The 25,566-nt window shown below is 43.0% G+C and overlaps 1 protein-coding gene and 1 long non-coding RNA gene across 3 annotated transcripts in view; both read right to left on the bottom strand.

Moving 5' to 3' along the window:
- Window positions 1-10,346: 10,346 nt before the first annotated feature.
- LOC150007915 (uncharacterized) lies at window positions 10,347-14,400 on the bottom strand. The gene is made up of 3 exons (XR_016511859.1): window positions 14,121-14,400; window positions 13,651-13,844; window positions 10,347-10,568 (listed from the first exon to the last, which is right to left on the bottom strand). It is a non-coding gene; the product is annotated as an uncharacterized LOC150007915 (long non-coding RNA).
- A 4,953-nt stretch (window positions 14,401-19,353) lies between these two features.
- The window catches only part of TAB2 (TGF-beta activated kinase 1 (MAP3K7) binding protein 2), an 84,819-nt gene continuing 78,606 nt past the window's right edge, over window positions 19,354-25,566 (bottom strand). For both annotated transcript variants that reach the window (XM_090279956.1, XM_090279957.1), the window contains 2 exons: window positions 24,520-24,600; window positions 19,354-21,324 (listed from right to left, as the gene is read on the bottom strand). In XM_090279956.1, the coding sequence (XP_090136082.1) occupies window positions 21,182-21,324; window positions 24,520-24,600 (224 nt within the window). In that variant the 3' untranslated portion in view covers window positions 19,354-21,181. The remainder of the gene's footprint in view (window positions 21,325-24,519; window positions 24,601-25,566) is intronic.

Here is a 25,566-nt window from a genome sequence, read left to right as displayed (position 1 = left end):
GAAATCATTCTCCAGATATAATTAAAAATTTCATTTAAAAAATTATATTATAACATGAGCATTTTCTCATCCTATTACAGACTTTGTTAACATCTGTTGAAACTGTGTAATATTTTTCACACAGAAGAGCTACAGTGTATTTAATTTATTGAACAACATTTATTTATTGCTATTATTATAAATATAACTATCTTTGGCCTAAAGCTTTTGCACCATTTCAGAATTTACGCAAAGTGGAATCACCAGATGCAAGCAAAGTAACTGATATTTTAGGGCCTCCGAAGCCCATTGCCAAATTGTTTCCCAAAAAGGCATTTAAATTTATACCCTCAGAAGTAACGCGTGAGGCCCTGCACTTTCTCACCTCCCCACCAGCAAGAATTTATTTAAAACAAAGCCCCAAACCACCATCAGCAGCGCCACACCAGCAATTTGACAGCAGAGCAGTTGAAACTTCCACATCTCTGAAGAACATTTTTCCCATGTGTTTGTGAACACGTTCGATTCTTCTTTGGTGAATTAATTGTGCAAGCATTTTATCTACTTGGTTAGCAAGGTCTGAGTGCTCTTTATTCATTGGAAGAACAATACCCATGCTGAAAAGAGTATTCTTCGGCCTTTTTTATTTGTTGGGAACAGTTCCCTCTGTTTGCTGTATAAAATTAGGCTGTTTTGCTCCTCAGATACTGCAGCCTCCTTTTTCGCTCCTCTCTTGGGCTCTGCCGGACCGTGAAGCGCAGGAGCGCTGGCCCCGCGCGCCTTCCTCCCTCTTTCCCTTCCCAGGGCCCGCGTCAGTCCTGGCAGCAACCTGCCTCCCAGCCTGGAACAGCCCCCAGGGTTCCACCCCCCCCGTGACAGCTCTGTTTGGGTGACTCACTGGTGCCTGGGACTCGGCGCGCTCAAACCCGATGTTCCCCTGGGTCCCCTCTGACCGCACCCTGTGTCCGCCGTCGCGCTGGCGGCCCCTGCTGGAAGCTGGGGGACACCCCGACCGGCCCCCTGCTCCACTTGACGAGATCAAACGTCCAGTTCATTCTGCTCCTGCCCTGCCCTTCCTTCACCCCCACCGAGGAATTCTCTCCTCGATTGATTATTGGATCATCTCCCCCTCAAATGTCTTTTTCCTTAAAAAATGCTTTTTATTTTTAGAGAGAAGGGAAGAAAAGGAGGACGAGGGAGAGAAACAGATCGGTCGCGTGCGTTGCCTCTCACACGTGCCCGCGTCCTGATTGGGGACAGAACCCGAAAACCCAGGTGCCTGGACCCGGGGACCAAATCGAAACCCAGGCATGTGCCCCACCTGGGAACCAAACCAGTCACGCCTCGCCTCGCGGCCGGTGCCCCACCGAGCCCCACCGGTCAGGGCCAAGCTCTCCTAATAAAACATGTAAACACGCAAAAGTGCAGAAAACGTTATGACCTACCTACGCATCTCCTGTGCGACTCTGCCTTCATAGGTGCTAATGAGCCATTAAGCGCGGCAACATTTTCAGAGGATGTTGAGCTCCTTTCTGACTCTCGAAGTGCCAGCACGTGCCTTCTCTCCCCAGTGACAACCCTCCGCCTTTTAGCCTTCTACCGCGTCCCTGGGAGTCTGAAAATACAGACTGCTTTGCCTTTGATATGTTACCTAAGTGGCGCCAAATGCCATGGGACGCTTCTGCCTGCAATGTGCTTTATTCCCTTTATATTTTGGGATGGAGCTCTGTTAGCACAGGCGGCCCCAGTTTATTTTAATTGCTGTAGAGGTTCCACGGTACGAACGTATCCCAACTCCCACATCTAGCCCCCTACCGGGGGAGGACATTTAGGTTATCACCCCTTTTCTGCGTTACAAACCATGCCAATAGATACCGGTCTTCTCCCGCACGTGGATGGGTATCCACGGGACCCCTTCCTAGAAGCAGAATTGCTGTGTAGACACCACCCTCAGCTTCATTAGGTTCTGCTAACCTGTCCTCCCGCAGGGTTTCTGAGCTTGTTTCCCCACATTCTCACCGAAAAGGCACTGACAGCGTTTCCACTGTTGCTACTTCGATGGGTGTGAATCGCGCTGCACTGTGGTTTTAGTTGGCACTTTCCTGTTTACCAGTGAAGCTGGGCGTCTTCGCCCTTGTGCGCTGGCTGTTGCGTTTCCTCTATTGTGACCTGCCTGTTGCTCCCTCTAATTCATTCTCTACACTTGTTGCCAAAGGGAGCTTCTGGGAGAGGCAGCTCCGACCAGGCACTCGGTCTGTTTAACTCCGCTGGCTGCTGAAAGCCCCTGATTCCCAAGTGGTCTGAGCCTTGCACCTTCCGGGGCGGTTACCTCCCAGGGCTGCCTGCCCCGCCTCGCCCCGACCCCTTTCAGGCCACATGGCCTTCATCTCCCTGGACTCCAGCTGCCTGGACTTCTTTTTGCTGTTGTTACTTCCTCAGGTTTTCCAGGCTCTCTTCTGTGGTAGGGGCTTTGAGTCTCAGGTATCCCTGCCCCATTTCCTCTCTCAATTCCTGAAATTCTCCAAGTCCAGAGCAGGATGGCACTTCAGGGTCCCTTCAGCAGGGAGCCCCTTGAGCCCAGCTGGTGCGCTGCCAGCAGTCTCTCTTTCTCAGAGCCACACGGCCCCCCTGGAGTTCCTGGGCCCTGCCTCTCTTGTTTTTGGCTGCGTCTACAGAGCCTGGCACTATCTGAGGCATGAATGTCAACTGGGGAAGAAACTGAGGCTCAGAGCATGTAAGTGACCTGCATAAGGCCACACGACTGCCTGCCTTATCGTACGATATAGCTAGTTTGTGAATAAAGGGTCCTTACCCTTCCATGTGGGGGCGGGGGTTTCCTGGGTTAGGGAGTGAGGAGCAGCCCCCCACCCTCACTTCAGCTGCAGCAAATCTACTTTGTATCTGCTGTATATGTTGGGGGTTTTGTAAATTTTGTTTGGAAAAAGTTCAGTTGCTAAAAATGTAAAGGAAAGTCCTGTAAGGGGCCACACTGGCCACCAGTTCCCTTCCTGTTCACGACAAACTTCTTTTTTTTTTTTTTAAGTATATTTTATTGATTGTTGTTACAATAGTCCCAATTTTTTTTCCTTTGTTCCCCTCTGCCCAGTACTCCCCTTCCCTCAGGCAATCCCACCCCCCTTAGTTCATGTCCATGGATCATGCATATAAGTTCTTCGCCTTCACCCTTACCTATATTATTTTTAACTTCCCCCTGTCTATTTTGTACCTACCAATTATGCTTCTTAATCCCTGCACCATTTCCCCATTTCTCACTTTTCCCCCTCCCAGCTGATGACCCTCCAAATGACCCCATATCTATTATTCTGTTCCTATTCTGGTTTGCTTAGTTGGATTTTGTCTCTATTTCTTAGATTCAGTTGTGAGTTTGTTATCATTTTAATGTTCATAATTTTGATCTTTTTCTTAAGTAAGTACCTTTGACATTTCATATAATAATAGCTTGGTGATGATGAACTCCTTTAGCTTTACCTTGTCTGGAAAGCACTTTATAAGCCCTTCCATTCTAAATGATAGCTTTGCAGGATAAAGTAATCTTAGTTGTAAGTCCTTACTTTTCATCACCTTGAATATTTCTTGCCAGTCCCTTCTTGTCTGCAAAGTTCCTTTTGAGAAGTCAGCTGATGGTCTTATAGGGACCTCTTCGTAGAAAATGCTCTGTTTCTCTCTTGCTGCTTTTAAGATTCTCTCTTTGTCTTAAACCTTTGGTATTTTAATTGTGATGTGTCTTGGTGTGGTCCTTTTTGGGTCTAGCTTGTTTGGGACTCTCTGTGCTTCCTGAACTTGTATGTCTATTTCCCTCACCAGATTTGGAGAGTTTTCCTTCATTATTTTCTCACACGTTTTCAATTTCTTGCTCTTTCTCTTCTCCCTCTGGCACCCTTATGATTTGGATGTTGGCATGTTTAAAGTTGTCCCAGAGGTTTCTAAGCCTCTCCTCATTTTTTTCAACTATTGTTTCCTCATTCTGTACTGGTTGACTTTTTTTTCTTCCTTATGTTACAAATCATTGATTTGAACCCAGGTTTCCTTTCCTTCACCATTGGTTTTGTGTGGATTTTCCTTTGTTTCATTTAGCATAGCCTTTACTTCTTCCCTTATGCATTTGCTCTATTTAAATATATCTGTCAAGCCTGTGAACATCTTTATCACAAGTGTTTTGAACTCTACATATGTTAGGTTGGCTATCTCCTCATTTGTTCGGTTGGCTATCTCCTCGTCGCTTAGTTCTCCCACTGGAACCTTGATTTGTTTCCCCTTCTCTGTCTCCTCATCTTGACAGGCTCCTTTGTTTGTTTGCCTCTGTGTCTTAGGTAGAGCTGTCACTCATGTTATGTTGTAAGGGGCGGAGCCTTAGGTATTCGTCAGTACAGAGTGACCTATTTCACCACACTGTGGTGCTGTTTGTTGGGGAGGGGTCTGAGAGGGAACAACGCTGCTTGCTCAACACTCGCCCCCTTTCCAGTCACCTCTCCCACTTCCGTATGGGACTGGAGCCTCTCTAGCTATTGCCCTGGCCATCGTTCCCGAAGTGGGTGGGTCTGCGGACATTCTAGGACCATGGGGGCCCTTTAAACAAGTGGACTCTGCTGAAAGACCTGCAGTTTCTTCCTCCACCCCAATCCCACTGGTTTGGACAGTCAAAAGCAATGAGGCTTTATTATCCCGGGCTCTGGGACCATGAGCTGTGCGGTCTGGGCTGGTGCTGGGAGCACTTCCCAGATGTCCCTCCTGACTTTTTAAAATGCGTGACTGCACTTTCCACTGGCCTGTCACTGCCACAACTGCTGCTGCCACCACATTGCATCCTCTCCACCCCCGCTCCGCCCCTCCCACCTGTCTGGATGAGTATTTCTTCTTTATATCTTTGTTTGTTGGACTTCTAAGGAGCTTGATTTCCTGGAACTTCTGGTTGTCTCTAGTTTTGAGGTAGTTGTATTCCTTCTTTGTTGTGGAGGGAGATGCAGCGTGTCTGTCTAAGTCTCCATCTTAGTCGGAAGTCCCTCCTACCACCCATGACAAACTTCTATCAGTGACGCACTTGACAGAGAGGCAGGGTCTCCCCAGAGTCTGTGTCCTGATGGCCTGCCTGTCTGTCAAGTAGCCTGGCGTGGAGGTGGGTGTCTCCATTGTGCACGGTGGGGGCTCACAGATTCTGGAAGGTTCCTTTGCCTTGGGGCTGCCAGCAGAGCACAGGCAGATCAGGAGTAAGGAAGAGTGGAGTGCAGTTTCAGCTGACAACAGGGAGGGTCAGAATGGTAGAAAATCGGGGAGAGAACCTCTTAGTGACCACGCCACAGAAAATGAGCAAAGAGGCTGGCATTTGCTTCTGTTGCTAGATGGTCCGTACATCCCAGACACCGGGCCACACTTTCTCTATGTTATCACTACATCTTCGCTATAAAACTAAGGTAGACTGGGGTTAAATGACTTTCTCAAAACCCTCTCCGTTTGTTACCTCCACAGCTTTCTTTAGATCTAGAATGTTCCCATGAACACTCATCCAACCATCACTATATTGCGCTTCTTAGGAAGCCCATTTTTCCTTCCCAGGCAGAATGCAATTTATGGAATACTCAGACTATGCAGACATAGTTGCAGTTAAAACCATGACCAAATCACCCAGACTGAGGCACAGGGCTGATGAGTGTCCTCTTACTGACCCCATGAGCCGAGATGTCTCCAATGTCACCTGGACGCGTCCCAGTGCTAGATCTCTCCACCCCCACTGCCCCTCAGTATACTCAAGCCACATCTGCCCCATACCTTCTAGTCCTTGCTGCATAAAAATGGATGAGACTTGGGAGAAAAAGAAACAGTGTCTAACTATGTCAAGGCTGCGAGCTGTTATGAGATTTAAAAATACGTGCAATGATGAACGTTTGTACAGAAGCTGTCTGAGGCTCTGCCCTCCTGTACACTGTCATACAAGCCATACTTCTTTGAGGCTATCGACGGCCTTTCTGAGAATGTGAGCCAATCTCATACACACTCTGTGGCTCCACAATAGTAAAAACCAAATCCCGAAGCTGCCTGATTAATGCTGGACCAAGAGGGCCTGTGGAAATGTGGCTTTGCTGACTGACTCAGATTCCATACCCACCTCCCCCCAGTTTTATTGAGCTATTATAACATTGTGTAAGTTTAAGGTGTACAGTGGGATTAAATAGGGTAAAGTTAACACCTCCATCACCTCCCATGTTTACCTGTGTGTGTGTCTGGTGTGAGAACATTTAAGATCTACTCTTTTAGCAACTTTCAAGTATACAACCTAGTGACATTACTGTCACCATGCTGTGCATTAGCTCCCAGAACTCATTCATCTCATAACTGGAAGTTTGTGTGCTTTGACCAACATCTCCCTGTTTCCCCCACCCCCATCCACGGCCATGACCCTTCTATGACCATTCCACTCTGTTTCTGAGTTTTGCTATTTTTTAGTTCAACATGTAAATGAGATCACACAGTATCTGCCCATCTTTGATTTATCTCACCTGGACCTGCTCTGGAATGAGTTACCTGGCTCGCCCCAGGCCAGGAAGAGCACCCTGTCTCTCTGAAGCTGCCCTTCCCAGAGGGTCAACGGTCCCTGTAGCTAATGGTGGAGAAGGGAAGGGCATTTGCTCGGACAGCCATAGAAGTGCCCCTCAGACGCGCCGCTGTCTGTGCCGAGGCCACTTGCTGCGGGAGCTACACCCGTTGATGCCATTGTGGTGGCAGTGCTCACTCAGACCCCTTCCTGAGAGGGGCAGGTCTCCTCGGTCAGACAGCCGTCCTTCTAGGACTCCCGGGGGCCTGGCCCAAACTCCCCTAGAATGACGGGCAGTCTGAGACTCTCCCTACGCAACTCCCCTCTCTCTCCTCTCTCCGTCTGTCTGCGCTGTGGGAGGAAGGCTCTCTCTGCCTACTCCTGCTTCTGCCTCCGCTGACCTTCACAACGTTCCCCCGGCACGTCGCCCTCACGTCTAATCCATATTAGTGTTCATTTCACAGACGACCTGAACGGACACAGCCAGCACCAGCAGAGGCCCCAGGAGGTGAGATGGGGCTGGGAACTGGCTGGCTCATTTCCCAGAGGGCGGATAGGGCGCCGTTCTGAGTGGTGTGTGAGGCACTGAGAGTCCTTGGTACACGGGGGCATCGGACCCGATGGTGGAGCAAGATGCAGGGAAGGCCTTATGACAAGTCCCAGTGGAAGACTCACAACCCAGACCCCCGGATTTTGGAGCAAGGCCGTGCTAGCCACAGCAGAGAACTACATTATAAGAAACAGCTCCTGGTATGTTCCTGAGCCTTGGTCACGGGGCACCACCCGGCGATGCACCCAGCACTGTCCATTATGAGCTGCGTTCTCTCAGACTCATCGAATCATAAAACCGAATGGATCCACCATCGGTCCACTTTAAGATGTAAATGATACATCCAGAATCAAGGCAAGCAGGACCAGAGGGTACAAGTGGGCTACGTGAGAAGGCAGCCAGGGCCCTCTGTCCGCACCAGGGCCCCTCCCCCAGCTCACACTTACGGCCTTAAGCGAGATCCTATGAGATCAGTGCAAGAGGAGGGAAAAGCCCATGCTTGGTTTTTGGATGGGTCAGCGTGGAGTGTGTGTGCAAGTTGAACATGTGTGGTGGTTACCTTACATCTACACTCAGGGGTCACCTTGAAAGGTGAGAGGGAGGATCTTCCCTTTGTGTGGAACTGTGGGCAGTGCACCCAGCCATCCCCCTTGGGTGGGACAAGTGGTCTAGGAGACCATCCACTGACCTGTAGGCAGTAGGCAGTGGCCTGGCTGTCTGGTCAGGGGCTTAAGAAGAAAAGGACTGGAAGATGGGAGAGAAGGGGGGCTGGGGTAGAGGCACCAGATGGACCTATTGGAGGGAGTGGGCATGAAATAAGATTTTTGTAGCACACACTGTTCCACCAGAAAGCATCACTATGCACAGGGCACTGAGCGACCAACTAAATGACTTAGCCAGTTGACATCGGTCAGATTTGGTTACTGACCCCCTGGAACTGGCACAATGGGCTTATGAATGGAGCAGCCATGGTGGCAGGGATGGAGGCTATGCACAGGCCTGGCCTGGGCCCTCACTTACCAAGGCCAATCTAGCTACTTACTGCCTCTGGCTTTCCAACCCATCTGCACAAGGCCACTGCTGAGCCCCTGATTTGGTCCTCTTCCTCAGGGACAACAATCAGCCCCTTGGGAGCATGTCAGCTACTCTTGGCCCATTCTGTCCTGCAAGGACCAAGAGGCAGGGCTGCTTTCTAGACATGGGGCCAGGGAGGAATATGGGTGGAGTCCAGGTGACCCTTGTACCTCGTTGTAATTGTTCATAGACATTTGCAGCCCCTGGGCCGAGAGGGCTGCTGTTGCCGAGGACCCCTGGAGCCCTGCTGAGGTGACAGCTGAGGCTGAGGGGAGCTCAGAACGGAGAGTGGAGGGAGAGCGGGAGTACCAGTGGTGGCCAGGAGGCCACCTGCCATGGCAGGAGCTATAGTTTGTCCTACCAACCCCCTTCCTCAGGAAGATGCCTATGGGAACCATGATGTTGCTCCTAGACCTACGTGGCTAGAGGAGTTCTGGAGGGAATGTGACAGCCATGTGTCCTGCCCTGTGTCCTGCTGTGGGGAGTGTAGTTGGCCCCATCTGAGATCCCTATGGGCCCATGACATTTGTACTGAGGATTTCCTGCAGGCCTCTCACCCCTTACAGCCAGTGACACCAAGCTGGGTGCTAATTCAGGCTCATCCCACGAAGACACAGGGCTCCTCCAACAGCTTGGCTCTGACTACCCACTGCCCTGGCTGCAACCTCCTTAGATCTGTGCTGAAGTCTGAGATAGGCCCCCCGATTCTTCCTCGCCCACCTTCCCAGGGTCAGAGCTGCTGCGCATTCTGCAGGCTCTCCCCGCTTCCTCCCCCACGCTCCCGCTCACCTCCTGCCTCTTCAGTGCTAGAAGGTGCGAACTTACAGAGATGCTCTTTGGATGTTAAGGCAATTTCTCAACGGGGTGACGGTCTACAAGAAGTTTAAAATATAGACTAAAAGGCAGCCTCTAAAACAAAATCAATTTTGCTTTATGAAAATTGAGCACATTGTTCTCATTCCTTTCTCTTTTTTGTTATATCACTGAAAAACTCAGTTATGAACTGAGATGACTTTGAAGCTTGGCATTTGGGGACCACAGGCATAGAAGTCACCCTGCTGGGCTCGCCTGGTATCCTCTGCACGGCTGGGCTCCTCCATCCTCCTTGAGATCTGTGCACGAAGCTTATGCAGACATCTCAACGGTTTCCATGTGTTTTTCCCATTAGTGCTTTGTGAAGATGGGCGGGTGGGTGGGTGGGGTTCCTTACTCGTTTAATTCCCTAACACAGCTAATATGGCCCATTGTAGGAAGATCTTCCCTCTCACGAAGTAGAGGTAGTGGCTTCACATGCATTTCCTGTCCTTTCCGAGATGGAGTTGGGTGGTGAGTGTGTGTGTGTGGGGGGGGTCTGGATGCTGACTGCCCCCTCTAGACCAGACCTCCCTGTGGCCCGTTGCTTCCTCTGCTTGGTATTCATTCCCTACCATCAATATCAGGTGCTTTAAAGCCTGCCAGACCACGTTGTGCTATCTTTTGAAATCAATCAAACTTTCATCCTCTGCTTGAAGCATTTCTTTTGAACTATGTAAATATGAACTCTGTAAGAAAAGGTTTCTGATGAGAAAACTGGAAACAGCTTAAACTGTTCTCCGTAAAGTATTTTCCAGGCGAGCAATGTTTTCAACTTAAAAACGTCCCTTGTAATTATGCCTATCTGTGTGTTTGTGCTTTTCTTTTGCTTGACGGCCATTCTGTTGATTCAGCAGTTAGGTGGTGAGCCTCACAGGGCTCAGCTGAGGAAAGACGTTCTCATGATGTGCTTAGAAAGCAAGAAAGTGGAGCCCAAGAAAAGAAACCACACATGCGCTGTTCCCTCTCCACCACAGCGTTTAAAGCAGAAAGGAATCATCTTTTTGAGATAAGCTGTCTTCCTTATTAAAGAGAACATTTAAGGAAAGATGGCGAGAAAGAAACCAAAAATGTCAGACTTAGAAATCCACCCAACTTAAAATCCGATGCTGCTAAGCACAACCCAAGTGCGAGGTGCACCTGGGGCGGCGTCTAGAGCAAAGGTTGCCAGGCGTTAGGGAGTGGTAACCCCAAACCTGTTTGCTTGCCCATCTCCCTTTCCACCCCACCCCGACAGCTTCACGACTCATGTCAGTTCTGAAGGGATGAAGGGCTAATTTTTTGTGCATTTAGCAACACCTCTGGACTGTATGTATCAGAAAAGCAGGAGTCAGAGAAGCATCATTTGCTCACACTTAGAAATTTATTCCTTTGAATTTCAGCATCAGAGTCTGAAACCAAGATACTGAATGACTAGACCACTCTCAAAACCATCAGGCAACACAAAGGGAAGGAACATGACAAGGTGAATAGTATGACAGTCCAGCGCCATGAGATCCCAGGGGACAGATGAGCACAGGGTTCAGCCGGGTCCTCACTGTTGTAGCCCCAGAATCCAGAAGAACACTTGGCAAAAAGAAATGAAATTTCTAAATGAAGGTTTCAGTCTAGAAAGTAGAAACATCTGATAGTTGTTTGGGATTTGTCAGACCGCATAAGATGTTACATAAAGACTGTAATCAGGTATTTATATTATATACAAGAGAATTCCTATAATTAAACACAAATTTTGATGAAAAGGCACTCAAAACTGGGAAAACTAAAGATAGGTAGCTCCCCTGGTCAGAATTCGAGGTTCGGGAAGGCGAGAGGTGGTGCCCATGGGGTGTCCACTCCTGACGCAGGGGACCCTCTATGGAGCATCAGACGGTGGCTGCATGGGGGTGTGAGCACATGAGAACAGGGCAGCTCCTTGCATCCTAGGAAAGCACGATCCCTTGGGAGGAGCAGAAGAACCAGAGTGCTACGACAGTGTGGTCTTGGTGGACACCCGGCACAGCTCACTCGGCCACTTCATGTGTACTAATATGTACCCATCCCACACTGTGCTTCCTAGAAGAGAGGACAACATGATGCTCCTAAGCACAGGGTGACCGCATCCAGTTACCCTTCTTGGCATTCATTCAGTAGGGTTATGGTTTGGGAAGAACGCTGACCAGATACATTGGTCACCGGATATAAAGTGGTGATATATTATAGAGGGATCAGTATACATACTGCTAATATGAAATTGTAAATAAAATACAAGTTAGCAACAGTAGAGACAATGGATGTCCTCAAATGGAATGATGTCTGTGAGTGTTTAGCTTTGGATAAGACAGGTTGTACCTTATTCCTGATCATTACTACACATCTAGTTGGTAACCTGTTTTCTTTCTGCTTTTCTCTTTATTTACCTTTTTCACGCGTGTTTGTTCATCAGGATCAGGATATGTATTGAATCATATCAGATGTTTCCTCTCCTGAACCTTCTTTTAAAACAAATTTATTGTTTAATTTATATCAAGTACATTCCTAGTTGTATCATTTTTAAATGCAAAATGCACCCATTTTAAAATGAGTTTTGACAAATGGATATGCCTACATAACTGCCACAATCAATATGTGATATATCCATCACCCCAAAAGCTCCCTTGTGTCCTTTCTAGTAAATCCTATCCCACCACTCTGCTTTCTGTCACTATCGACTTGTTTTTCCCTTTCTATAATTTCATACAAACGAAATATTCATAGAGAATGTACTCCTGTATCTGGTTTCTGTCATTCAGCATAATGCATTTGAGATCCATCTATATTGCATTTATTCCACTAAAATGCTGGGTAGCATTCCAATGTATAGACAGACCACAAGCTATCGTTTCACCGACTGATGGACATTTAGGTTGTTCCAGTTTTTTTGCTACTTTGACTACAGCTGCTTTCAACAGTCATGTTCAAGTCTTTATGTACTTACATTTTTTTCATTTCTCTCGAGCAAATATGGCTCATATTTGCCTATCAAATTAAGTATACTCTTAATTGTCCCTCCACAAAATGATTCAAATTACCTTCCCTGCTTATCTTCTTAACCTGTACTCACTTTTCAGTCAAGCAAGTTACCTGCAAATCTCTGAAGTGCCCCATAGTTTCTAGGCTCCACTGTGGCTCCTTGTTCTCTGCATTTGAAATAGCTTCCCACACCTGTCAATTCTCACCTGTCACTGAGCCCCATCGCAAAAGCCTCCCTTGCATACATTGTCCCTGACTCAACCATTGGAAGTCATCTCTTCCTTGCCTGAACTTTGTGTCTCTGTACAGCACTTGCCTTATGCTGTAATTTCAGCTGATTCTCGTTATTTATAGTAGTTATGGTCTATAAACCCCCCTGGCTGGTTTGGCTCAGTGGATTGAGCGTCGGCCTGTGAGCTAAGTGTCGCTGGTTCGATCTTCCAGTCAGGGCACATCAGAGAAGGAAAACTCTGACTCCAAAAAACCTCCACTGCCTTGCGGCATACCTCTTCAGGGGAAAGGCTAAGGGAGTAAACCCCGACAGAAAATCCGGAGCCGGAGTCCCTAAGGCGGTTTGACGTTGTAGTCAACACCGGCAACTCCTGCGGCGCACCTGAAACCAAGCTGTATTGACTCCGTCTTTCCCTTGGACCCTTCAGCTGCGAAGAGAGGGGGGGTCTGCTGCATGGGCAACAGCAGACCCTCCATATCACCCTGCCCAGGCTCTGTAGCTTCAGCTTCACTGGAGAGGACACTCCAGCATCATCGCAAGATGTCGATTCAACACGGGAGGAGACAGATACCGTGTCACTCCCGAGTCGGACTGCACAACCATTCTTGGCGGTGCAGATAGACTCTTAAGAAGCTACACCATCCTCTCGAGACGGACGGCTGCCGACAGTCTATAAAATTTGCACAGACACTGAGTTAGCCAATACTAAACTATTTATGACTCTTAGGAAAATACAGGGTTAGGTTCCCACAACCCTCTGGTCACATTTTCATTAACCAATCAATACATAACCTTGTTTTTCTGTGTTTCTGTTTCTAGATGCCTTATTTAACATATATTGTTGGTTCACAAACACTGAACTCTCAGGCTGCGCTGTGACTCACAACGGAATGAAGCTGATCTTGCCTGCCCATTTTCTCTGAATGCCTGTCACAGACTTCCTGAGCTTCACAACACTAGCCAGCCCTTCAGCACTACGCCTTAGGCTATTTTAAACAGCAAAACCACCAACAAAAAGCAAGAAGATGTAAACCAAACCCCCTCCAAAACAAACAAACACACAAATGTGGCACTATAGACCTTAAAGGGCACTTGTATACAGCAGGAGCTTTTGAAAAAAGAATGCAGAGTATTGTCAGCCTCTTTGACCTCGGTGGGGACGTGTGAGGCAGCTCAAAATTTTCACCATTTTAGGCCCGTCCACGAATGACTACAGTGAGGCAAATTCACAAACTATGGGATCCGAGAATAGACTGCTGACACACGGATCCTGATTTCCCTTTTGTAAGCTCTCTAAGGTAGTTATTTATCTCCTATGTTGTCTAACACACATAAGAATACAATGAGGAAGACTAGGAAAAGGAGGAAGTAGCAAAACTTGAAATGTAGATGACGTTAGAGACTGGGAGGTGATAACATGTTAGCTACCTTGGAATAAAGAGAAATAAAAATCAATCTGCAGTCCCCAGGAGAGGCTGAAGGCAATGCATCGTAGTGGCTGAAAGCACACTGGAGTGGTCACATTGCTCCACCTTGAATTCTGTGTCACCTGCGGTGAGTTCCTCAGCCTCTCTTCGCCTCCATTCCTCTTCTGTCACATGGGGACAGCGTACAATCCACCTCTGGGTTGTTAGGAGGATTATAAGAGAGTATTTGTAAAGCATTTAGAACAGTGCCTAGCAGAGTAATAAGCATGTGTTAATCGTATTTTTAAAGATCATATACAAAATCTTGTCAAATCAACTTGATTCCCTTTGAGAGAAAGAGGTTAAGTGGAATGTGAGGCAGCGGCTTTCTGCTTGCCATGCGCATGACCGGGCTAGGGAAGCACGGTCTTGCCCACTTAGGTGAACAGTCTCATGTCGGGATGTGCTATGTAGAGATGGTCTGACACTTACCGCAGGACCGAAGGCCTGGTCCTCGGCTAAGCGTCACCGCGGCCATTCTGCTGTTTCTTGGTGAGTGACATACAGACCTCCTGAGAAACTGCTCGGCTATGTAGAGAAGGATTAACTTAGAATGAACTGTTAACAATCAAGAAGAAACTAAAAGTTTAAATAACCTACATTAGAAAAAATAATTCTATAAAAATAGCATTAAGCCAATAGCCACGAAGTAAAATCACTGGTGGATTAAAAAAAGCGCACACAACGAAGGCGAAAACCAGAGGGAGGGACTGGGTTGCACAATCCTAAAGTCGGCTGGGACGGGCGACGCCCCACTGGGAAACCTCCAATCTGCCCCTAACGCCTAACCAAAAGCACACGACGTGCAAGAACCAGAGAGCAAGCATTCAGCCCGTTTACTGAACGAATCAGGAGGCCAAAGGTCCAATGTCCAATCATAATTCATAAAACACAGAAGAGGAAGCTGGTCCCCAAGGGAAGGAAAATAGATTGTATGAAGAAAGACTGTAAAGATAGTTATTCAATTCTGAAAAGAGAAAGCGGAAGGGTTAATTACACGCACTAAGAATGACAGGGAATGTTTTCCCTCAGTATCATGCCTGTAGAAAACTGGGAAAACACTCAATGTAACTCATTACAGCAATAAGTCCTTTTATATGTGGACAGATGGTTGTGTCAAAATGCTATGAAAATGAAAGCTTTATACAGCTCTAAGGGGAGGTGTGTCTCAAGGTCTCTGCACTGTAGCAAATGTAGATGCCAAGCACGTAAGCTCAGAGGAAAAGAATGAGTTTAAGGTTTCAGTGAGTTCTCCTCGTTTTTTTTTGTTTCACTTGTCTTAGAATGTGGGGGCCGTTTGTTTCATGTAATGTGAAGCTATTGCATCCGACCGTAGCATCTTAACTGTCAGGAACAGAAGAAAAAGAAGTTTGTGGTTAATAAGGAGGAATACAGGTGGCAGTTTTTAAAAACTTTGCTCTTTTTGTCATTTAAGCAGTTGTGCTTTGGGAAACTTCCCAATATTAACAAAAATCACCTATTAACATTCACTGAAATAAAACTGCTTCTCATTTTAGTAGCTTAGCAGAGCTTGGTCGCCTGGGTAAGTTAGTGTTCTTAAACGTGTGGACTGTCCTATTTTGAAAAGAATCTGGCACTTCAGCAAAAGGGTTTGTGAGATCATGCTATTAAAACCCCAAAAGGTAGTAATTAAGACTTGAAGCTAATTCACACAATAAAATGTAGACTGGTCTCATGGTAGCTGTCATACAGAGTCTTGGTTACACATACCCAATTCACAGATATACATAGTCCCTGCTTTCTACTGCTCCTTCAGCCAGAAGCCTGACTTTGCACATCTTTCTTGGGAAAGAGGAGAGGGTTAACACACACTTATCATTCAATTTTCTCCTTTCTTTCCTTTTTTCATGACCAGTTTTCTCAGGAAAAATAATCCCCATCTCTCTCTGCTTTAATTTTGAAAAAACAAAAAAAGGTAAGAAAAAAGAAAAGAAATTGATCCTTGTTGTTTAAGCTTTGAAGTAAAATCGGGTGTTAACAGAATCAGGAACCTCAATCTCCAATGCCAATTTCTGAACTTTCCAGAATATCTACAAAGGTCTCTCCTCTTTCACTCTCTACCAGAACCACACGGAAGATAACAGATATATTCTCAGCTCACTGTTACAGTAACATATCCCAATAGTACTGTACCTTATTTCCGTGTTTCATATGCAAAGCATTCCAGTTCCTTAGTGGGTTGGCCTGGAAACCTATAATATTGGTTCAATGGGGAAATATACACCAAGTTCAAAATGGCTGTACCACTGATTAACTTGGAATTAAATGTTAGAAATAAACTCCGCCCTCAAGAATCATTATCACTGTCAATACTTACTGACCTCTTACTATGCATAAGGGTCTTTACCGTGGGGGACACAAAGGGTGTCATAACACCTATCACATCATGTCAATGGGTGGGTCAAAGTAGCAATGAATGCCAAGTGGGCAGAAAATACAAGTGCTACAAGAAGATGCAGTTTGGAAATGTCTCATAAGCTTGCCCCCTGGCCTGATCCTTGAAGGTTAAACTGAAGTAGAGAGATGGGGAAGGGGATGGACAAAAGTATGTTAATGGCAATGTGCAAGATGAATGGAAGTGATTAGGCCAATTTAGTGTTAAAGAGTATTCTGTTGGAAAGCAATGAACTATCCTGAAGAGGTAGGTAAGGATCAGACTAGTCTTACGAGTTCGCCCAGTCGTTAGATTTCTAAGCAGGAGAGTGTGGACTTGGTGTTACCTCTTCCTTCCAGCTGCAGGGCGCCAAGGTATGAGTAAGCTGGAGGGAGGAGACCCCATTACATCAGAATGTGAAAAGGCACTAAGCCTACTGAGAACTGATGAGTGGGCTCTTGGGTGGGAGTCAAAGTCCTTCTCTTTTTCACATCACTGGAAAGCATTTCCATAGTGAAGATACGGCAGTATTTGTTCACTGTGCAATAAACATTTCTGGAATGCAGACCAGTGAGTTGTAATGGCTCTGTTACGTAGCTGAGGTCAGAGGAAGAATGTACTCCTGCCCTCTGAAAAGGAAGAAAAAGGAGATAAAGAAGGCCTGGAAAGACAAGAGGCTAGAATGAAGTGTACCTTGGGTCAGTTTTAGGCTTCAAACAAATGTGCAGTTGTGCAAACACTGAAGTTGTTTGAAGAAGGTGGTTATTTTCCTGGAGAAATAATTTGTTATGCTCCACCATAAAATATACCTTCTTGAGGTAGTTGGACATGTAACAGATCTTTCGGTCAGTGTAATTTTATCTTTGCAAAGCAAGCAGCCTTCTGATAAGGTAGAGAATTCAATTATAGTATCTGAAATACTAAATTATGATCTATTCAGATATCCCTAGACCAATTCAGAGAAAGAGCAAACTTAACCATTTGTTGATTAACACTGCTGAGAAAAAAGCCTTACGACCCCTTTATGCAAGAACATGGGCTGCTGTCTTAAGACAATCCAGTTCCTAGTGAGGGAAGGGTTGGCCCAGGTACTTTCACATTAGTCCCCGAACACCCTGCATGCTTACCATGCAGAGAAACAAAATACAAGAAAGTATACCAGGGTTACAGAGCAGATACATGTGAACTTCAGTTGTCCTGACTCTTGAGATTTGTGGGGTCTATCTGGGGTACAACATGCCACAGTGCTAAAAATGCAATTGCTTTCTTAACCTTTGCAAGCAACTAGATAAATCAATAAACTATTGTACTAGAACATGGAATTCTATTTTTGAACCAGTAATACAGGATGAAATTTATAGTTACAAATACAATGCATTACCAAGCTTTTCTTTTTCCATTCTCACCTGAGGACACTTGTTTCCATCGCTTTTTAGAAAGGAAGGGAGAGAAACACACTGATCAATTGCCTCCCACATGCGCACAGACCTGGGACTGTGCGTGCTAATACCAAGGGTTGCACACGCCCAGATGGAGGATTGAACCCTTAACCCAGGTATGTGCTCTGACTGGGAATTGAACCCGCAATCTTTTGATCATCAGACAATGCTCTACCCAACTGAACCACACCAGCTAGGGCCCAAGCATTTTTATATGATTAACTACACTCCATTACAAAAAGGAAATCCAAACAGCTTGCTACGTAGAGGGGAAAAACCCAACTCAACAAATACAAAGCTACAACAGTGTGTTTTCTTTGGAAAAAGTCCTTTCTTTTCTCAGTTGCCTAATTATATTTTCAGATGGAAGCAATGAAAATTAAAACACAGCGTGGAGCCATTTTATCTTCAAGTGAAATGAATATAATTGTAGCTTTTGAAAACTGGAGCCCGAATACGCTCACTTGTCATAGGGAAATAGAAGTATTTTGTGATATTACATGGGAAGCTAATGCCGAAACCCAGCATGCAGATATTACATCTGGAATGGCCTTCCGTGCCACTACAGATTTAATATTTTCTGAGGCAACACAGTCTACTTCAATTACTCGTGGAATGAATAGTCTATCTTACACTGTTCAGTTCTTAAACCTATTATTACGCGCTAGAATTTCCCATCAACATTAAACTGGGGAGGAGAAAACTTTGAAATGTCAGTTAACTTTGCTATTTATAAATATTTTGGTTAAAATATAAGTTTAAAGTTAACAGCCAGAATAGTTTAGCACTATCTATGGTTTTCCGCATAACTTCATTTCTCCAAAACAAAGTCTATTAATATAAGTAGACTGTAGATGAATCCAGGATATTTTAAAAAATGATTAAGAAAATTTTTTTTTCATTTTTTTCCACAAAAATCTGCCATATCACATGCACCTTTGTAAAACGTATTAGTTACGAGAGTAGATACTGGTCGACAGTTTGCTAACATAAAACCTCTCCTGAGAAGTCCAGTTTACATGAACTGCTTGCTAACTATCTACCTTCCCTTAAAATACAGAGAACGTCAGCACCCAAAGACAGTGACTAGGAACAGAAGTCATCTTCCCAGCTGAAGTCCTTAGTACTTGTCATTGTATTTTAGTGCAGTAATTCCTTAAAGGTGGTTCCCAGTCCACCAACATGTCCAGGCCTCGTATTCCCCAGTAAAGAGTATTTCTGTCCCACTCGGTTCAAAAGACTAGTTAAGGCAAGGCAGGGTTTTCTGCAGTGATGTCTTAAAAATCAGTAAGTGCTACTTTGTTTTTATCAAGCTCAGAAAAACTGATTCCTAATTCTTTTAACACTCAATATAAAGGTTCTCTTCAAAAGAAATACCACCTTCCTCAGCACCTATACGTTATGCAAGAGTGAATATTAACTAAATGACTACTCAGGCTAAACGACCCAAGAAATCACGTTTTCAACAATAGGGTAAACTTTAAAAGTCCCAAAAGAAAGGAAAGGAAAAGCAATAACAAATTATGATAAAAGAAGGTATATTCATTTTTCTTGCTCAGCTGAAACACGGTTTCTTTCATCAGTTAAAAAGCCTAGGGAGATTCATACAAATAATTCAAGAAATGCAGTTGAATGCCATGATGTCATGAGAAGACTCTAGAGAATGAGTTTTCTCTGGTTTCAATTAACATAAATTATCTCCTGTCCCACAAACCTTAAAAACAAGTCACAGAATTCACATTAGAATATAAGTTTTTTAATTTTTATAAATAACTTATCTGTTACAAAGATAGTTTACCCAGCTAAATCACAAAACCATCAACTCAAGATATCCAAATTACGTTTTATTAATAAAACAGGTAAAAACTGATTTATCAATCTTCACATAGAACTGCAGATGAAGCTGAAAAACAAGGCCTATTTTTAAAGCAAAATGCACCAAATGTAAGGGCTTTGGGTCTACTGTCTAATTCACTAGGATTGTCGTATCTCTCCCCATATACATAACGCAAAGCCTGGAAGTCGAGGCTCTGGCCTTCATACAGATCACCTGTAATAATCCTGTTTATTTAAAAATATTCATTTGCAAACATTTACAGTGGGTGACAGTCTACATCTCCTACCTTCTGCTACATTTCAGCACTTGTTAGCCCCATTCTAAGCACTGATATATAATTTCATAATTCTGTCTTTTTAAAGGCATACTGTTATTTTTTCTTGATTTTATTTAGTTATATACATTCCTGATCATCTGAATACTTATTTTCCTTATAAAAATATATCATCAAAATAAAGAGATGCTTGAGGTTGCTTCAGTGTTCAAGTTTGCTTGTTTTTCTTTTTTCCAGCTTTTCTTCAGTTGTCCTAAACATGACTAGCCTTGTTTTATAAATACACATGATACTGCCACCAAGTCAGGTGTAGAAGTGAATTGCCCCAACAGTAAAGCATTTAAACTTCGCTCTCTCTCTCTCAAAACAAGGGGGGCGGGCATTGTAGGTGCTGCTGCTGTTGCTGGTTCTGAAACTGTGCTTTCCCAATAGTAACTCTTGGGAAAGATCTGCGGGACACCGGGCCGATGAGGCAAGTTTAACCTTGTTGCTCTGTCAGTGGGTTAAAAATCTCTTGTTTTAAGCTTCCCTGGGGAAGATAAAACACTGTGTTGCATCACCCACCGCTAAAGTCAGTATATAGTGTGACCTATTGACAGAAGTCTTGTGATATTTTCTGCAATTCACTGTGCAGCATCTGTATGTCTTCACAGGATATCGGCACTCATGAGGGCAAAGTACAGAATAAGTAGAGGAAAGTTATTTTGTGCATAGTTTCATTTCATTAATGCTTTTTTATTTTAAGGCATTGTTTCTTTTGGGTAAGGCTTAAAACGGGACATGATCGTGCTTAATCACTAAAAGGAAAAAAGAAAATTAGTTAACAAAAGACTATTACACTATACATATAGAAATATAAGAAAATAATAAAGGAGAAAAGAAATTGCTTAAAGCAGACTTGAGAGATCTGTACAGTAGGAAAAGCTTTGGGATATTCACTGCATGTTTGTACAGACAATGCATGCTGCTTTCCTTTTCATCTTTAGACCCTAGATGCTGGCTTCAGAGTGGAGACGTTTTCAGGGAAGACAAAGACAAGGCCAAGAGTACCACAGATTTGTGAAGTTCTTCCCCTATCCGTTGGCACTATGCGGCAGCAAACAGTTTTTAAATAGTTAAACCTTGTTCCTTTTCTTCATGTTTGTAGTGTTTCACTGAAAGCTTAAAAAAAAAAAAAAAAGCCATCATATTCTTCCTTCCTCCTGTCAAAATTCAGTAGTGACATGAGGGGACAAGGTATTGGGAACACCTAGGCATTAACATAGTGAGAATTATCCGCGATGGGCTACTGGTAACACTGAACATGGTTAGGCAGCGGGCAACCAAGTCTTTCAGCAGATTACCTTTCACGTGATGGATTTCAACTGCCCATGACATTAGACTGAGGTATTATTAGCTCCGTGGGCTGACACTTAACATTAGCACAACACCATCTTGTCACACCATCAATTTGACAAAATCCTATGTAGCAGTGAAACTTTCCCCTGATGACACACTTGTTTCTTGAACTTCAGATATGGTTCTGGAGAAGACAGAAGGCCTTTTGGCTCAGAAATGTCTCGGCATCTCACACTGTTCACAGCGGATTAAGGCTGGATGGTTCAAAAAAGTACAGGCAGTACAATTCCACTGAGCCCCCTCATCATCTTCTGTATCTTGAGTCTTTGGTGTTTTGATGGTGGACCTTTGATCTGTAAGGAAGCAAAAGAATTGCTTTAGAAGCCAAAATCACAAAGTCATAAACTGCTGACAACTTTAAACACTATTTGTACTGCAGAGCACAAAGCCAGTGGCTAACCAAGGGAAGCACCTAACTGAAACTGACACACACGCTTGGTCCTCACCCACTTCCATCCCGCGGGTCCTTCTCCGCTGGGGAATGGAAACATGGACATGATGGAGTTGCCTCAGTATCTTCTTAAAGGAGAAAAGAGCATCATTTCCCCCAATTTATGGCAGGAGAAAAGGGAAAGCAATTCATATGGTAACTGATAGCAAATATTCTTATTATGTCACCTAAGATTGTGAAAAGGTGTCCCAATACAATACTGATAGTGAATTCATATCTCATTAGAGTTTCACTGAGGTAGTATTTGTATTTCTGTTTTCTATATCAGGTATTAACATTTTTGTTAAATGTTCTCTATCTGCTGAAAATGTAAGTCATAACACAAAGTATAAAGATGAACTAATTTCTATAATCTTATTTAACTATCAAAAGACCCTTGGAGAAGTTAATCAGGGTAAAAACTTTACCATATTTTATTTTTCATTTTAAACAGTAGAAAGAACACCAGATCGAGAGGTGTGAGAATGGAGTTCTGCACCTGGCTCTGCAACCATCTCCTGATTTCTTTGCTCTGTGATCTTAGATAAATCACATATCCTCTATGTCTAATCTTTCTACTGATAAAGTCACTGTAGCTTTAAGAGGCCAGCATTCTAGAGTGTTTGAATGTATAGAGGTATCTTAAATATGAGGAATAATTACACTTCTTCAAGGTTGTGGCTAAACAAAATTACATTTATGGAACTTTTATGGGAAGAAATTCCATTATAAATTTATAATAGTATTCTACAAATTATTTTTGGGAACATGTCTTCTGTCAAGGTTTATAATTTAATGATTCAAACCATTGAAACAATGTATATTAATTTGCAAATTCCATCTACTATCATTCAGTTACTGAGATGGTAACTGAATGATATATTTTCTGCTGTTTTAAAAGACTATTAGATGAAAATATAGGAAGCTTTTATACAAATTTAAGATATTTAAGTGCTGTTGGGTACTCTGCACCTATTTAGCAGTAGCTTATTTACTGATTAGTCTTCAAGGGTATTTTATTGCAAAATTCCCAACTTTAGGCATTGGTCACAATTTTTAGGCATCCTCACAATTTTTGCCACATGTAGGAGCAACCTGAAAATATTTTAAAAGCAGCCCTGGCTGGTGTGGCTCAGTGGATTGAGCACCGGCCTGTGAACCAAAGGGTCGCCGGTTCAGTTCCTAGTCAGGGCACATGCCTGGGTTGCGGGCCAGGTCCCCAGTTGGGGGCATACGAGAGGCAAACACACATTGATGTTTCTCTCCCTCTCTTTCCTCCCTCCTTTGCCCTCTCTCTAAAAATAAATAAAATCTTAAAAAAACACATTAAAATAAATAGTTACATCTGAATTTGTTTCATACTCCATACTTGGGCAACACATTACAGAATGATCTAATCTGGAGTACCATCCTGCTGCTTACTAGAAACCTGGTCTCACTCAGATGTTAGAAAACATTCTCACCTGGCTCATTTTTAGTAAAACAGTCTATCCTTTTTGTTTAACTATGAAGGTTTTTTAAGTAGGAGGGACCACTTAATGTATAATAACACTTCAATCTATTTAAACACTGGCATCTTCTTAATCATTTAATATCTAAGGTAATTAATAGAGGACACTTTTTAAAAAAAATTAAAAAATCTCCAATGGTTTTCTTACATCTGCACAATTTCATTTGGTACTTATCGAGCTATGAATCTTTTCAGTAGAGGTATTTGGAAACTACACCATCAGAATTGAAAAACGCGGAAGTTCCATTGTGAGAGAGGATTTGTAATTTCAGCTGTTAAAAAAAAACCGCATTGTGAAACAAATCTGATTTTAAGAACTAAATAAACCTCCTTAATGAAACTAGTAACTCCTCATTTTAGCCTTAAGGCAAAAATGATTGATTTGTTATTTTTCCAAAAATAGCCAGCATACAAGCTACCATATCTTGTAAAAACGCTTTCAAGAAATGACTTTTTTTCTTTTTTACCATAGAAAATTTCAAACATATGCACAAAAGTAGAGAGAATAACAAATAAACCCTCATATTCCTGCTTCCATTACTGTTAAGACCAATCTTATTTTGTCCATATTCCACCTCTCCCCTACCCTCAACACAAGTACTAGATTATGTTGAAACAAAACAAGAAATTTTTATGAGAAAAATTCTAGTTTTTGAAAGAATAAAATGATTATGTAGAGGCAACCCAGTCTGAGTCTGAAGTACCTACTTTGCTTACGTCAAGGGGCTAGGTTATGCCACAGTTTTCTTGGTCTCCTGATTTGGTTAGCACCCATTAGCACCCGGTGTCCGAATACTCACTAACCGTGCCAAATGCCCTGGCCTCACCTCTGCTCCTCTGTAGTAACAGTTCATTACATTCCAGCTATGTTTAAAAACATTCAAGTAAAAATATATCAAGATTAGCTAAGCCTAATTAAATTATACTTCAACAAAAATGAGGAAGCGAATAGGTTCCTGAATGAAAATATTAAAATTCTTGTAACAAACCAAAGAACCAGTAACATAGTCTTATTCCCCTATTTTTAATGCCTGGAGTAAAAAATGCACACACATGTTTTGACATTTCCTAGTTTGGAGAGCATATACTCTATGAATATCAATGATGTCAAATGATAGTAGGAAATCGTTTTCAAAAATCACTCATTTGGAATTCAGAGTATTTGATTATTCAGAATTATGCAAAAATTAAACAGGCTACCCATGAAAAATACACTTCCCTATGGTCTCCTCCTCATTTGTCTAAAATTTTAAAGAATACAAAATTTTCACCAGATATGTTTTTTTTTAACCAGCTTGCTATCTTTGGGGGTGTATAATGAATCCTAAGGACATCTCTTACTTTTTAAGAGCTTTTGCATTCTCCCCAACCCCAGCATGTAAGTAAAAAAAAAAAAAAAAAAAAAATCAACAAATGTATTCCTAATGAATCCATCCAAGAATGTCTAAATTTGAAGCACTTCTAGAGTGGAAGGTTGCTAAAAATACAATGTTCTAAAATATTGCTTTTCAAAAGGTAACAGTTTTCACACTTGATGGATACACTAACCTTTGGGTTTTGGTGGCACAGGACCTACAAATCCAATATTGTCATAAAAGTTATGAATAGCGCTGGGATTAAAATGTGGTCCTGAAATATATAAAACGTAAATATATCAATGTTTATAGCTCAAAAATATTTTATTTTTTAAAAAGCAAATATTTTATCTCTAATAATAATCACAGAAATGCTTTTCAATTATTTTGTAACCTCTAATCTCAAATTATATGTAAGGATTTCAGAACACCTGCAGTAGGTATAACAGTACTCATAACAGAGGTCTAAGTGGTGAATTGGGGGAGAAGTCAAAGTAATGCTAGTACGACAATGATATAATTGGAAGCAGACCCCAGTTGTATAGAAAAAATTTATAATTTTAAATGACCAAACACGGCCTTAAGCAACTAAACAGCTTGGCCTCAAGTATAAAAACCTTGCAATGATGTAATACAATAGTTCACGTTTTAAACAAAAGGAACAAGTTCAGAATTATAGTTTCTAGCCTCGCCCTAATTTTTTTTTTCTTGCCAAAGTTAAATTATGGCATTTTCTACGAATGTTTCAAGATAAACAGCTTACTAACGTTTTAAAAGAAAATAAAATGAATCATCTGTCAGTTTAATGGATTCTGGCACACACTCAAAAGTGTGATTAAGGACTTCTCTCTTGTTGGTTTCTCTCTCCTTCCCTATCTTTTCCATTTTATATATTTCTAGTATTTCTCCAACTTCAGAGTTAGGTTTAAGTTATAAAATTTCTTTTTAATTGTCTGTGGAACTGAATTAAATTACAAACTCTTTTTTTTTTTTACTATAATAAGCAATGATAACTTGTCAATAATAGCTCAAGTATAATAAATTATCATTGCTCTAAAAATGTATAAGCCATATTTTTATTTTGTTCTCTATTTGTCAATTAAGATAGTGCCATTAGGGTGAGGGTGCCTTTTAAATTATGTGTTGAAAAGCATAATTCTTTAAAAGTAAAAGGGAAAAAAAGATGTATGAATACATACACTTTAATTTTAATAAATATTATTGTAACGCATTTTACTAA

This window comes from Furipterus horrens, unplaced genomic scaffold, assembly GCF_987537825.1.
Source record: "Furipterus horrens unplaced genomic scaffold, mFurHor1.1.pri manual_scaffold_6, whole genome shotgun sequence".
NCBI classification, from domain to species: domain Eukaryota; kingdom Metazoa; phylum Chordata; class Mammalia; order Chiroptera; family Furipteridae; genus Furipterus; species Furipterus horrens.
Note: the sequence above shows the minus strand (reverse complement) of the source record. Positions and strands in the feature narration are given on the sequence as shown.